This window comes from Lepus europaeus, chromosome 6 (genome assembly GCF_033115175.1).
Source record: "Lepus europaeus isolate LE1 chromosome 6, mLepTim1.pri, whole genome shotgun sequence".
Taxonomy (NCBI): domain Eukaryota; kingdom Metazoa; phylum Chordata; class Mammalia; order Lagomorpha; family Leporidae; genus Lepus; species Lepus europaeus.
Window position 1 is genome coordinate 66,329,797 of NC_084832.1, and position 13,759 is coordinate 66,343,555.

Here is a 13,759-nt window from a genome sequence, read left to right on the forward strand (position 1 = left end):
AAATTAGGATAACATCTACAATTAAGCATCAGTTTTGCAAAACACAACCTTCTCAGCTGAGCAGACTCCCTCCCTGCAATGCTGCTGACAGGTCAGCTGTTGCTATCTTCCTTGATGGAATATGTTGGTTGGAAGCTCTATACAAGTCCTGAAACTCAGTACTCTCTTAGCAAAATATTCTCCTTTACTTAACTTTTTTTGACAGGCAGAGTTAGAGAGTGAGAGAGAGAGAGAGACAGAGAAAGGTCTTTCTTCTGTTGGTTCACCCCACAAATGGCTGTTACGGCTGGCGTGCTGCACCCATCTGAAGCCAGGAGCCAGGTGCTTCCACCAAATATTTTAATTATAAGTGGTCATGAGAATTCTTCTGGTTTCTCCCTCATGGTTATTTTTTTAAGTTATGTATTTGCTGCTTCTGTCAACTCAGCAACAATGTCATCATTGCTTTCAAGTGAAGTGTTTCATAGGCAAGGAAGACAACCATGAGAGGTGAAAATAAAGAGGGACATAAGAATGAGGACTCTAGACATAGTAAATGGTATGTGGATCTATAAAATGTAGTTTGAGTTTGTAATAAAGGTCCCTTCAAAAGACTCTTACAAGCTGGTGTTAAGATAACAGGTATTTATATCTGCATATATTACAACTTTCACAAGCCTAATATATTCATTTCCACCACAAAGAGCTTCCTTTCTAATTTTTTAAAAAGCCAGATTGAAAAACAGTGATATCTATATCTATATATCACATCAGTTTTTAGAATGAATGTAATTAGTTGACACAAAAAGGTAAGATATCTTACCCCATGGTATCTCACTATTTACTTTTTAATTCTTTAGACCAAATATAGAAGAATGGACATATGAAAATTATGAGCAAGCACCCAGTACCATGTGAGTTATAAATTTTAAAAGTTATAGATGTATTTGTGTGTGTATATATATACACCAAACCCATATATATGCATAACTAGATATAGGGCAGAACTTCCAAGAACTCATGAAAATGGAATTCAAATAAAAGCTTATGTTGAAATTCATGCACAGAGATATCTTTAAAAAGTTCTTGGAATATGAATACTATTAACAAACTGTGAATGCATTCCCAAAATTTGCAGCTAATTTTAATTCCATTTTCTCAAAAACTATCAGGAGTACCCTATGTATGTTCATACACAAAGGTATTTCTTTTAACACACACACACACACACACACAAATAAGACTATGAAAAAGAAAACAAGGTTGAAATGTATAAGTCTACTCTTGGGAGTATCCTGACAACTGATGAAACCTTTTGTATCATTTAAATGTTCTCACTTTCAAAAATGTAGTGAATTTTCTATTTTATTTTTAGTTTAAACTGGATGAGAGGACAGTTGTGAGTGGGATGATTCTTCCAGTCTGTATATTTGTCATTCTTAGTAACAGCAGATTCTGTAGGAAAGTCTGCCACCATATGGGACTGGTGCTCCAAACCCATTCTGAAACTCATTATGATTTTGACTCAGGCCTGGAGTATGGATTCATGGAGTACAATGTGATACTGCAATACATGTATTACATATAGTGAGCACATCAGAGTAAATAACACTCATTACCATAAGCGTTATTTCTTTGTGTTGAAACATTTAAAGTTTTCTCTTCTAATTATCTTGAAATATATGGTATATTACCAATAACAGTAATAACCCTACTTGCAATAGAATATTAAAACTTGGCCGGCGCCGTGGCTCAACAGGCTAATCCTCCGCCTTGCGGCGCCGGCACACCGGGTTCTAGTCCCGGTCGGGGCACCGATCCTGTCCCAGTTGCCCCTCTTCCAGGCCAGCTCTCTGCTGTGGCCAGGGAGTGCAGTGGAGGATGGCCCAAGTGTTTGGGCTCTGCACCCCATGGGAGACCAGGATAAGCACCTGGCTCCTGCCATTGGAACGGTGCAGTGCGCCAGCCGCAGCGAGCTACCGCGGCAGCCATTGGAGGGTGAACCAACGGCAAAAGGAAGACCTTTCTCTCTGTCTCTCTCTCACTGTCCACTCTGCCTGTCAAAAAAATAAATAAATAAATAAATAATAAAATAAAATAAAACTTATTCTTGATAATTGTAACTTTAAAAATTATTTATTTATTCATTTTAAAGAGCTTGAGAGAGAAAGAAAATCTTCCATCCATGCTCACTCCCCAAATGTCCACAAAAGCCTGGTCTGGGCCAGGTTGAAATAAAAAACCAGGAACCCCTTCTCTCCTACATAGGTGGCAGGAGCCCAAACATTTTGGCCATCTTCCATTGCTTTCCTAGGCATATTAGCAGGAAGCTGGACTAGAAGTCAAGCAGCTTGGACTCAACCGTGCTCCAATATGGCATGTGGGTGTCACAAGCAGCAGCCATAATACCACACCCTCTGATTTTAACTTTTAACTTGCTGAAATCCTCTTCCCCATTCCCAACTGCTAGCCATTACTCTATACTTTACCTCTATGAACTAGGCTTCTTTAGGTTCTATGTATTAGTGAGGTTATTCTTTATTTGTCCTTCTGGCCTGGCTTTTTCATTTAATATATTTTCCAGTTCCATGAATGTTGTCACAATGACAAGATTTATCTTTTTAATTGTTGAATAGCAGCCCTTTGTGTACATATACACCAAATTTCCTTTATTCACTATTGAAGATATTTAGTTTGATTCTGTATCTTGGCTCTTGTCCTGCAATAAACATAAGAATGTGAAAATCTCAACATAATGATTTCAATTTCCTTCAGTATAAAAGCAGTCATGGGATTGCTGATCCTATGGTAGTTCTATTTTTAATGTTTTCAGAAACCTACAAAATGCTTTTCCTAATGGCTATATTGATTTACATTCCCACATAGAGCGTTTATGGGATCACTTTTCTCCACATCCTTGCCAGCACCTGTTAACTTTTGCCTTTTGAATAATAAACATTCCTGCCAGGGTGATATGGTATTTCAATGTTTTCTTGATGTGAATTTTCCCAATGATTAGTAATGCTAAATGCTTTTCAAAATACCAGTTTGTCATTCATGTCATCTTTTGTGAAATGTTTATTCAGGTCTTCTGTATATTTTTAAATGAGATTATTTGCTTTATTTTTTTAAAGGAAGGTCAGACAATGAAACACAATCAGTCAGAGAGAACCCGCATTTGCTGATCCACTCCCCAAATGCCTTTTATGACCATGGTTGAGCCAGCATGAAGCTGGGAGACAGGAACTTCATCTGGTCTTCCCACATGAACAGCAGGGACTCAATTACTTAACCCATCACCTTCTGCCTCCTAGTGTATGCATCAGAAAGCTGTATTTAGAACAGAGCTGTAACTTAAAATCAGGCATTGTGATATGGCATGACAGTATCCTAACCAGTGGCTTAAATGCTAGGCATTTTTGCTCTTGAGGTGTTTGAGTTCTTATATACTCTGGACATTATTAACATTATCAGATGTAGAGTTCGTAAATATTTCCACTATTCTGTAGATTATCTGTTCACTCTGTTAATTATTTTCTTTGCTATGCAGAAGCTTTTTAAGTTCAATATAATCCCATTTGTCTATTTTTGCTTTCCTTGCTTGTGCTTTCCATCATGTCCAAAATATCAAGAAAGGTTTCTCCTGTTTTCTTTTGATAGTTTCATAGTTTTAGGTCTTACACTTAAATTTTCAATCAATTTTGAATTAATTTTTGTAAATTGAGAAAGATTGAGGGTGGAATCTAGGTTCAGTCTTCTGCATGTGCATATTCAGTTTTCTCAGCACCATCTTTTGAGAGACTATCCTTTCATCAATGTCTGGTCTGCTCATGTTGTCAAAAATCTTCCGGCTGTAGATGTATGGCCTTATTTCTAGACCTTAAAACACAGTACTCACTATAGCATCTGTAGGTATATTACCATGTTTTTGAGATTATTTTTGATAAAAGGAAACAGCACATAGAATGCTTCTTTCTCTTGGTGTTTGCCATCCTTAATTAGGAGGCAGCAAGTGCTTTGACAACTTAGGTTTCCTGTGCATGAGACTCTATTAGAGTCTCTACCAGGCCATGGGAGGAAAGAATCCCACTGAAGCAAGGAGGAGATGGCAAAAGGCAGGGATAATGGGAGCACTCAACACAGAAGAATGGAGCTAAGAGACCCAGTCTGTGTTCCTCACTCTCGGGAATTCTGCCATTATGTGAAGCTGTTGCCTCAAACCCAAACCTTCCATCACATTGGATAGAGCCTCTGCCTCAGGCCTACAGTTCCTGCAATGGGAATAGAGAAGATATGGAAGGGTGGACAGAGATGGGTGAAAATTAATGCTGTATAATTGTTCAAACCTGGTAAATGCCACTCTTAGGCTCATTGGTTACTATCCTCACTCTGTCTTTTATGACCTTGTCTAAATATGAGCAGAGTCGGCAAACTTGGAAGGCTTCCATAGCCTTGGCAACTCATGACGACAGCCTAGGATGGTTACTGGCGCCATAAACTAGAGTGTCAATTTGTTGGGTCAACAACAGGAGCCACTGTGCACTTGCTCCTCATGTGGGATCTCTGTCCTTAATGTGCTGTACATTGTGATTTAATGCTAGAACTAGTACTCAAACAGTATGTTTCACTTTGTGTTGCTATGTGGGTGCAAACTGTTGAAATCTTTATACTAAATTGATCTTCTGTATATAAAGAGAATTGAAAATGAATCTTGATGTGAATGGAAGGGGAGAGGGAGCGGGAGAGGGGAGGGTTGCGGGTGGGAGGGAAGTTATGGGAGGGGGAAGCCATTGTAATCCATAAGCTGTACACTGGAAATTTATATTCATTAAATAAAAGTTAAAAAAAAAAAGAAAATTAGATGGAGTAAAAGGTATTTGTACCTAGAAACTGCAATTTAGTTAGCAATAAAATAAACCAGAAAGTGCTTTGATATTGTGTGTAGGTTCAACAGTAAATGACTAAGTTTAAATCTTTTTTTTTTTTTTTTTTTTTTTCAGATTCTTCATATATTTGAAAGGCAGTGTTACAGAGAGAGCAGGAGGGAGCGAGAGAGGGAAAGATCTTCCATTTGCTGGTTCACTCCTCAAATGGCTAGAAAGCCAGGGCTGCACCAGGCTGAAGCTAGGGCCCTGGATCTTCTCTCAGGTCTCCCTTGTAGATGCAGTGCCCAAGTACTTGGGCCATTGCCACTGCTTTCCTAGGTACATTATCAGGAAGCTGGATCAACAGTGGAGCAGCAGGGTCTTGAACCAATACCCATTTAGAATACTGATGTCAGAGGCTGAGATTTAACCAGCAATGCCACAACACCAATCCTTAAGCTTAGATCCTGAGTCATTAAAGTTTTTCACAGAAGGAACATATTCATTAAAACATAGAAAGCTTGATTTGTATGGATAACAGATAACAACCTTTCAAGTAAGTTATTTAGATGTGAACTAAATGTCAATCAGTCAATCTTAAAATATCTCAAATATTTAATTTGAGCCAAAAAGCTAAGTGTCTGATTATATGTATCTTTAAATTCTATAGCTCTCCTTCACATGCAGCAGCATCCTTTGGTGGAGTTATCAATGAAATGTGAGATATAAATGAATACATAGTTATATTAATAGACAATACATGAGGAACAGTTTTTTCAACTATTTGTTGTACGCTTTACTTGTTAATCATATGTATATAAAGTTAATTGAAAATAGATCTTAATAAAAAATTTGAATAAGAGAGGGAGGAGGAACAGAAGTAGAAGAGTAGGTGTGCAGGTAGATACAGTGGGAAGAATTATGATGTTCAAGCCAGCACTGTGGCTCAATAGGCTAATCCTCCACCTTGCGGCGCTGGCACATCGGGTTCTAGTCCTGGTCGGGGCGCCAGATTCTGTCCCGGTTGCCCCTCTTCCAGGCCAGCTCTCTGCTGTGGCCAGGGAGTGCAGTAGAGGATGGCCCAAGTGCTTGGGCCCTGCACCCCATGGGAGACCAGGAAGAAGCACCTGGCTCCTGGCTTTGTATTGGCACAGCACCAGCCATGGCAGCCATTGGAGGGTGAACCAACAGCAAAGGAAGACCTTTCTCTCTGTCTCTCTCTCACACTGTCCACTCTGCCTGTCAAAAAAAAAAAAGAATTATGATGTTCATGAAGGTTTAATTATGATATGTATGAAGCTTGTATTCCTTAAATAAAAGGATGGATAAGATATATATATATAACTTATACATATATACATACACACATCCATTGATTGTGGACTCACACACATACACAGAAAGGTGGAGATTGATATTCATGAAATTCAGTCAGGAGAAACCATGACAATAGAGAGTAAGACCTTCACACTGGAACATCTGTAGGTAAATTTCTATCTTTCAAATATTTTACTGGGTAAAACAAAAATAGATTATGGAGGGTTGCTTCTTCCTGCTGGTGTATTATCACCATTAGTAACAGGAAAACACTTAGGAAACTCAATGTTTTGTGTATCAGATTTTAATAAAGTGGGCCAAGCATAGGGTGTCTACCTTCTCATTGTCTGGCACCACTGCTTAAGTGCTTACATTACAAAAGAGAGATATCAAATGAATAATCTAATGATGAATCTTAAGCACTTAAAAATAAGAATAAACAAAATCTCAAAAAATGGTGAGAAATATTAAGATTCAGAGCAGAAATAAATGAAGTGGAAAAAAAGAAATCAATGATATGGAAACTAAAGAAAATACAAAAGATCAACAAAAATAAAAGCTGCTGTTTTGAAAAGATAAACAAAATATATAAACTTTTAAGACCAAAATTTAAACCTAGAAAGTTATAAGGTATCTGACTAATGTGTTTTTAAATCCAACAGGACTTCGACATATGAATATGGATCACTACATGTTGATGGAGCTACAAGTGAAGTGTGAGATATATATATTTATATATATATATATAAATAAAAATATATCAAGATATACATATAAAAATATATACATTTATACATATATTCAAGCATTCATATATACATATTAAACAGAGAGATGAAGATTTGGGAAGTTCGTAGTCAGAAACATACATGGCATACAGCATCTTTGACACTGTTTCTAACTAGTTTCTCTGTAACCTATGTAGGCACCTTTCTTTTGGTGTGTATTGGATAAGAGAGGAAAATGTTACAAGATCAATGTTTCCTCTTCCTTGTGTTATTTATACACTGGGTAATCGCTAGCCAAACTCTCAGAATATCTTCAGAATCCTCTGTATGAGACCTTATTGGATTGGGTGGAAGGAGAGAGACATATTTAGGGCAAGAGGAAGGAAGCAGTGGACAAGGAACAGATAAATCAGATAAATTCAGCAGACAGGGGAGAAGGTAATGGAAATTGGATGTTTCCCATATTCTCCAGTTCTCTGCTACCTAGTAAGGCAGGTACCCTGGAGCTAAAAATAACAGCATATTGGAGGGAACCCTGACTCATGCTACCAGCTACTAGACCCTGTCTAAAGGGAAGCAAGATCACCTTGATGAATTAAAGGAGTGAAAGAGGGTCTTAGGAAGCAGGGCTTTAGGTGCAATAAGCATCCTAAAGTTGAATTTCAAATAAATCTCATCAGAAAAGGTTTTTAGGAGCCGGCACCGTGGCTCAACAGGCCTAGAGGCACCAGCACACCAGGTTCTAGTCCCGGTCGGGGAGCCAGATTCTGTCCCGGTTGCCCCTCTTCCAGGCCAGCTCTCTGCTGTGGCCCAGGAGTGCAGTGGAGGATGGCCCAAGTGCTTGGGCCCTGCACCCCATGGGAGACCAGGATAAGCACCTGGCTCCTGCCTTCGCATCAGCGCAGTGTGCTAGCCGCAGTGCGCCAGCCACAGCACGCCGGCTGCGGCGGCCATTGGAGGGTGAACCAATGGCAAAGGAAGACCTTTCTCTCTGTCTCTCTCTCTCTCACTGTCCACTCTGCCTGTAAATTAAAAAAAAAAAAAAAAGGTTTTTACACATTGTGTCGCATTCAGTGATAAGAAACTGCACTTTAATACTGAACCATTACATTTTTGACAGGACTAAAGTACTTACCACAATGATAGGAATAACCATTTTTAAGGAACATGGCATATTCTATTCCAAACAACTGATTTGTATATGAAGTATTTAAGGGTCAACCAGTTTGTAAGCTGAAGAGTTATTGAAACCATTTTGAAGTAAAGCAGCAAGTTTAGCAAGTTGCATGGGGTCTTACTATGTACCTTTTTAATCCTCTAGTACTGTCCAGTCAGACTTGAAAACATCCCCAAGTGAATGCATCAATGTAAGGTAATAAGACATAAATTATTTAGGGTGTGTGTGTGTGGGGGTGGAATTTGGGATAGTCACTGTCAGGAGCATCCATGGGAATACTGAGTTCCTTCCATGCCATTCCTAATGGTCCTTTCATGGGAAGCTTCGGTATGTAATACTCTTTGTTTTGAATCATCATAGAAAGAAGCATAGTTTGAAAAAGGATTCTTCTTACTCTTACTGTTTACTTCACTTACTTCTCTTGTTACTTACTGCTTACTTCACCCTTAGTTTGTAGTAGCCAAAACCTTCAGGAAAGTATCAGAATGTCTGTATGACACTCTATTAGAGCAGGCCAAGGCTGCAGAGAAAGCCATCAGGATGGAACAAGGAAGTGGCAATGACAGCAGCTGAGGTGCCCTCAGCAGCAAAGAATAAAGCTAATGCATCCTGGATGTATCCTTCACTCTCCAGAGCTGTGCCACCATGTGAGGCTGGTGCCTACCCACAAAAAAAGGAGCTGCCACCTCAGGTCTGCTTGACCTTACCTGAGGGGCTATAGAGACAATGTGATTCATGGAGATTGAGATGGTGAATGTACTTGAGAGTCATGAAATTGGATGGGGCAAGAGAAATAGGTATCTGCAAACTCAGGGTGAATTTTACTTTTTGACATATCTATGGTTTAGCTTTTTGAATTGATTTTTTAGAAGTCAACCAGTTTATAAGTTAATGAGTAATTGTAACTAATTGAACTAAGATAAAATCTAGGAAATTATGTTGTATCTGATATACACATTTTTAATCCTTCAGCACTCCATTAAGTCAGTCAACAGTAATATCTGTTGATGAAGACGTCGATGAAACGTGAGCTCTATATAAACAAATATATATTTGTATATGTAAACCAATACACATATAAATAGACACACAGACACACACTCATACACATGTACACCCAGAGATGGAGATTTGATAACTTCATTGTCAGCAGCATCAGTGACAATACAGCATGTCTTTGACATATTTTTCTAAAGTCTCCTTTTATCTGTAGGTAACTTTTATGTTTATTATTTTTCAGCTTGAAAATTTAATAATTTTTGGCATTTTGCCACATTCACTTCATATGTGGAGATTATATACATATATATTATTTGTTCTTTTAAATTGTTTTATTTATTTGAAAGAGTTAGAGAGAGAGAGAGAGAGAAGACTTCCATTCACTGGTTTACTCCCCAAATGGTCACATCTGCCAGTGCCGAGCTGATCTTAAGCTAGGAGCCTGGAGCTTCCTCAGGGTCTTCCAAATGGGTACAGGGGCACAAGTACTTGGGCCATATCCAGATGCTTTCCCAGGCACATTGGCAGTGAACTTGATTGGAAGTCAAATATCCAGGACTTGAACTGGTCCCCATATGGGATGCTGGAGCTGCAGGCCGGGGCTTTAACCTGCTGTGCCACAGCCCAGCCTCTACTAACTTCTGCAAGTAAAACATATGATATTTGTTTTTCATGGTCTGCTTTATTATTTTTTTAAGATTTATTTTATTTACTTGAAAGACAGAGTTACAGAGAGAGGTAGAGACAGAGAGGTTGGTCTTCCATCCACTGGTTCACTCCCCAGATGGCCACAAAGGCCAGAGCTGTGCTGATCTGAAGCCAGAAGCCAGGAGCTTCTTCCAGGTCTCCCACATAGGTGCAGGGGCCCAAGGTCTTGGGCCATCTTCTACTGATTTCCCAAGCCATAGCAGAGAGCTGGATTGGAAGAGGAGCAGCCAGGACTAGAACTGGTGCCCACATGGGATGCCAGAGCTTCAGGCTAGGGCTTTAACCTGCTGCGCCACAATGCCGGCCCCATGGTCTGCTTTATTTTACATAGTCTAATGATCTCCAGTTCTAGCATTTTGTTGCAAAGGTCAGGATTGCATTCTTTGTTGTGGCTGTGAAATATTCCATTGGGCGTATGTGCCACAATTTCTTTTTCTAAACATTTTATTAAAATAGTTATACCACATTTTCATTACCTGTCACCATTTGATGGTCATCTAGGTTGCTTCCAAGTTTTTGTTATTGTCAATTATTGAGCTGCTATATATATGATGTGCAGCTACGTCTTTCATATACTGATTTAATTTGCCTTGCATATATTCCCAGGAGTGTGATGTCAGGATCATATAGTAGATCTATTTTTAGTTTCCTGAGGAATATTCTTCGTGTTTTCCATAGGGTTGATCTAATTTGCATTCCTTTCAACATGGTTTGAAGCTGCATTTAAATTTTGATAAGAACAAAATAGTCTGAATTGTATATTTACTCTGGATAGTTTTGAAAAGATGCAGAAAAAGAATAGAGAGGCTAGTGCCATTCCTAGCTACTCCTTTGTGCCTCCATGTTTCTGTCAAGCATGGTTCTCTATGGCCCCATTGTTAAGCAATTTCAGGGTTGTAACAATTCTTTGCTTCCTGGAGATCCAGTGCACTGCAGGAGTCAGAAAGGGCTTGTAGTAAGAGGATGTCTAACTCAAGGTAAATTTTACTTTGTTAATCAATCAGTTGCCCATCTACCTAAGTCTTAGCTCCTTAGTCTGGGTGGAAAATGTGGGTGCAGGTGGATGAGGGGGATAATAAAAGTATTGATGATTTCTTATATCTCAGGTTAACCTAACAACATTCATCCATTGCCTAAATTCTCTGCTCAGTATCTGTTCTCTCCATTCTCCAGTTTTGGGCATAGGCTATCAGAGCTGTGTTGGGATTCATTCCACTTGGGATGGAATTTGGGTCTTGCATTGGAGGTTTCAGCAGGGTAGGAAATTGGTCACCATTAGTTACCTTGTCTGCAGCCGTGTGGTAAAATGGAGCATCACTGGAGACTACAGAAACCAGGTTTTCCCTCCTGTGATGAATGGAAGGTGCTCAGTCTTTAGGAAGTTTTTCCTTGGAAACATGTGCCCAACTTCCTTACCTCCAAAGTACATTTGCAACACCAACTGTAGCTCTCATTAATGATTTTCTGTTCACTGGGAATCTAGTTGCAACAAATGAACATTGTAGTGTAAGAATACCATTTATTCCTGATGCCCAACCCTGAAATCTCTTACTACTGTGGAACCTGAGGCTTAGTGCAAATCTGGTTACCTGCGCACAATGCCCTAGCTCATTAATGGAAGAGTTGGTGTGAGAATACAGTTCTACCTTACCACTCTCTTGTCGATACCATGTGCATTAGTTTATGTCCTTAAGTTCAGTATTACCATTTAGAGTCATGGCTTTACACCTAAGGGAAATGTTACTAAATATCCAAAGCTTAGTGTTTTATTCACACACGAAACCTCATGTTGCAGAAAGCTAAACACATTTCAGTTATTAGCCAAAAAGCACTTTGTTTCACAACTTCTGAAATCTTTTCTTGTAAAATTATGATTTAAGGGCCATTCTGAATTAAAACCTTAATGTATTTTAAAGGAAACCTGTGATTGATTGTATATTTCCTCCTTTTTGCAGCAAGATGAAGAACATTACTCGTTTAATTGTATCAGCCTTTGCATTCAGGTGATACTTTTAAAAAGAATGTATTTAAATGTGAATATTTAATATCATTATTAAAATGGGAAATTATATGAAAACAAAATAGAAATATTTCAAACATATATATAAATATACTATGTGCTTTCCTTTCATGTAATCTGTTTCAGAATTCTGACTTAAGCTGGATATCAGGACTTGCAAAGAAATAGCATTTGCTAAATCTAACAGTAACATATTAATGATTTTTCTACCTGTATAAGTGAAAATAATGAAGCACACATTAGAAATTCTATAAGGCATTTTAGTAAATACCATACAGAATGAGAATTACTTCTTAATTTTGGAAACATTTTACTTAGTTTCTCTTCTGTACATAAGAGGAAATTAGTACATTTACTTAGTTCCTCTAATACACAAAAATGTACATAAACTCCGAACAAAAAGTACATAAAAGATTATTTCATACAAATTTATGGAATATAAATAATTCCTTCCTTTTAAATTAATATTTTCATTTGAGTTGGAATTATTAAGTACTCTGAAGATTAGTTCATCTTCACAGACTATATAATATAATCAGTTTATAGGGAATGTGTTTAGAATTTTAAGAGAAATGTTTAGGAGGCACTTTAGAGTATAGCATTCAAAATACTGATAGAAATGAATTCCTTCTTATGTGAGAATTACTGGGCCAGAAGCACCCATGAATTTGTAATCATGTACTTGTTGAAAACTCACGGATAAAAAAAATCTTACTAGTCAAAGTGGTCTTTTAAGGCCTTGATGTTAAGTATGCCCTCACTTGGTTTTTATTACCAAATTCTTAAATATTCTTCAGATTAATGAGGTTTCAACTTTGAGAAATTTATAGAAACTCCTTATAAAATTCTTAAATTAGAAGAATAATTTACAAAAAGAGACATATAATTCTAATTTTGTTTTCTGCTGTGTCTTGAGGAGTCAGTATGATATGCATACTATAAGAAGACAAGATAAGATGCTGTAAAATGGGCTGGTGAGAATTTTATTCACCAGCTACTGCTTTGATTGGGTGAAAACTGAGTAATTTTTTGAGATTCTGAGGCAACATAGTTCTTCCCTTTACTTGATGGTTTAAGCCTAAATACTCACATACTGATATCTGATTATTGAACTAAACATAGTCCAACTATAGGACAAAAATCTCTTTATTTGTATTCATTATTTACATTTTGTTTTTTTTTTAGAGTATTTGGAATCCTGCTCATCTTTGTGGACATATTTCTCATCATGTCAGATGTACTTTCCAATGATAACAAAATAGTTTTGGAATGCCATTCAATTTCTTTGGCTATTGCATTCTTTTTTTTCTTTGATGTTCTACTCAGAGTATATGTTGAGGGGTAAGTTTGATTCCTTTTTTCTTTTTAGCACACAAAGTAATTTTTCTACACATGATTTAGCCAAAAATGCCTAGAAACAACAACAAAGTAAATTTTAAAAAGTATTTTTATTTATTTATTTGTAAGTCAGAGTTACACAGCGAGAGGAGACGCAGAGTGGGGGGTCTTCCACCCAATGTTTCACTCCCCAGTTGGCCACAATGGCCGGAGATGTGCTAATCCAAACCTTCCTGCAGGTCTCCCATGCAGATGCAGGGGCCCAAGGACTTGGGCCATCTTCTACTGCTTTCCTAGGCCATAGCCGAGAGCTGGATAGGAAGTGGAGCATCTGGGTCTCGAACCAATGCCCATATGGGTTGCCAGCACTTCAGGCCAGGGCATTAACCCACTGCGCCACAGTGCCAGCCCCAACACATAAAGTAATTTATGTTATCATAAAATAATTAGTTGGTCAGTCCAACCAAATGTGTACCTCTTTATCAAAATCTTTCTCCTGGCATGCAAAGTCCATAGAGAAACAGCAATTCAAATCCCAGTTTTTCATCGATTGGATGTTAATAGTATATAGTCGCCAACAGTATATTGTAGAAGCTTCTTTGAATAGATAAAGAGAATGAAAAATAGA

General features: G+C 38.0%; 1 protein-coding gene across 43 annotated transcripts in view; it reads left to right on the forward strand.

The window, feature by feature from the left end:
* LOC133761682 (phosphatidylinositol 3,4,5-trisphosphate 3-phosphatase TPTE2-like) overlaps positions 1-13,759 on the forward strand; it is a 99,190-nt gene that overhangs the window by 34,159 nt on the left and 51,272 nt on the right. For 34 of the 43 annotated variants that reach the window (XR_009866214.1, XM_062194270.1, XM_062194303.1 and 31 more), the window contains 6 exons: positions 840-893; positions 6,824-6,877; positions 8,211-8,261; positions 9,039-9,092; positions 11,729-11,776; positions 12,979-13,134. Coding sequence is in view for 42 of the 43 variants with exons in the window: in XM_062194270.1 (XP_062050254.1) it covers positions 840-893; positions 6,824-6,877; positions 8,211-8,261; positions 9,039-9,092; positions 11,729-11,776; positions 12,979-13,134 (417 nt within the window). In the remaining variant the exon portion in view is untranslated. The remainder of the gene's footprint in view (positions 1-839; positions 894-6,823; positions 6,878-8,210; positions 8,262-9,038; positions 9,093-11,728; positions 11,777-12,978; positions 13,135-13,759) is intronic. The other 9 variants (XM_062194309.1, XM_062194312.1, XM_062194275.1 and 6 more) reach the window with 8 other exon arrangements.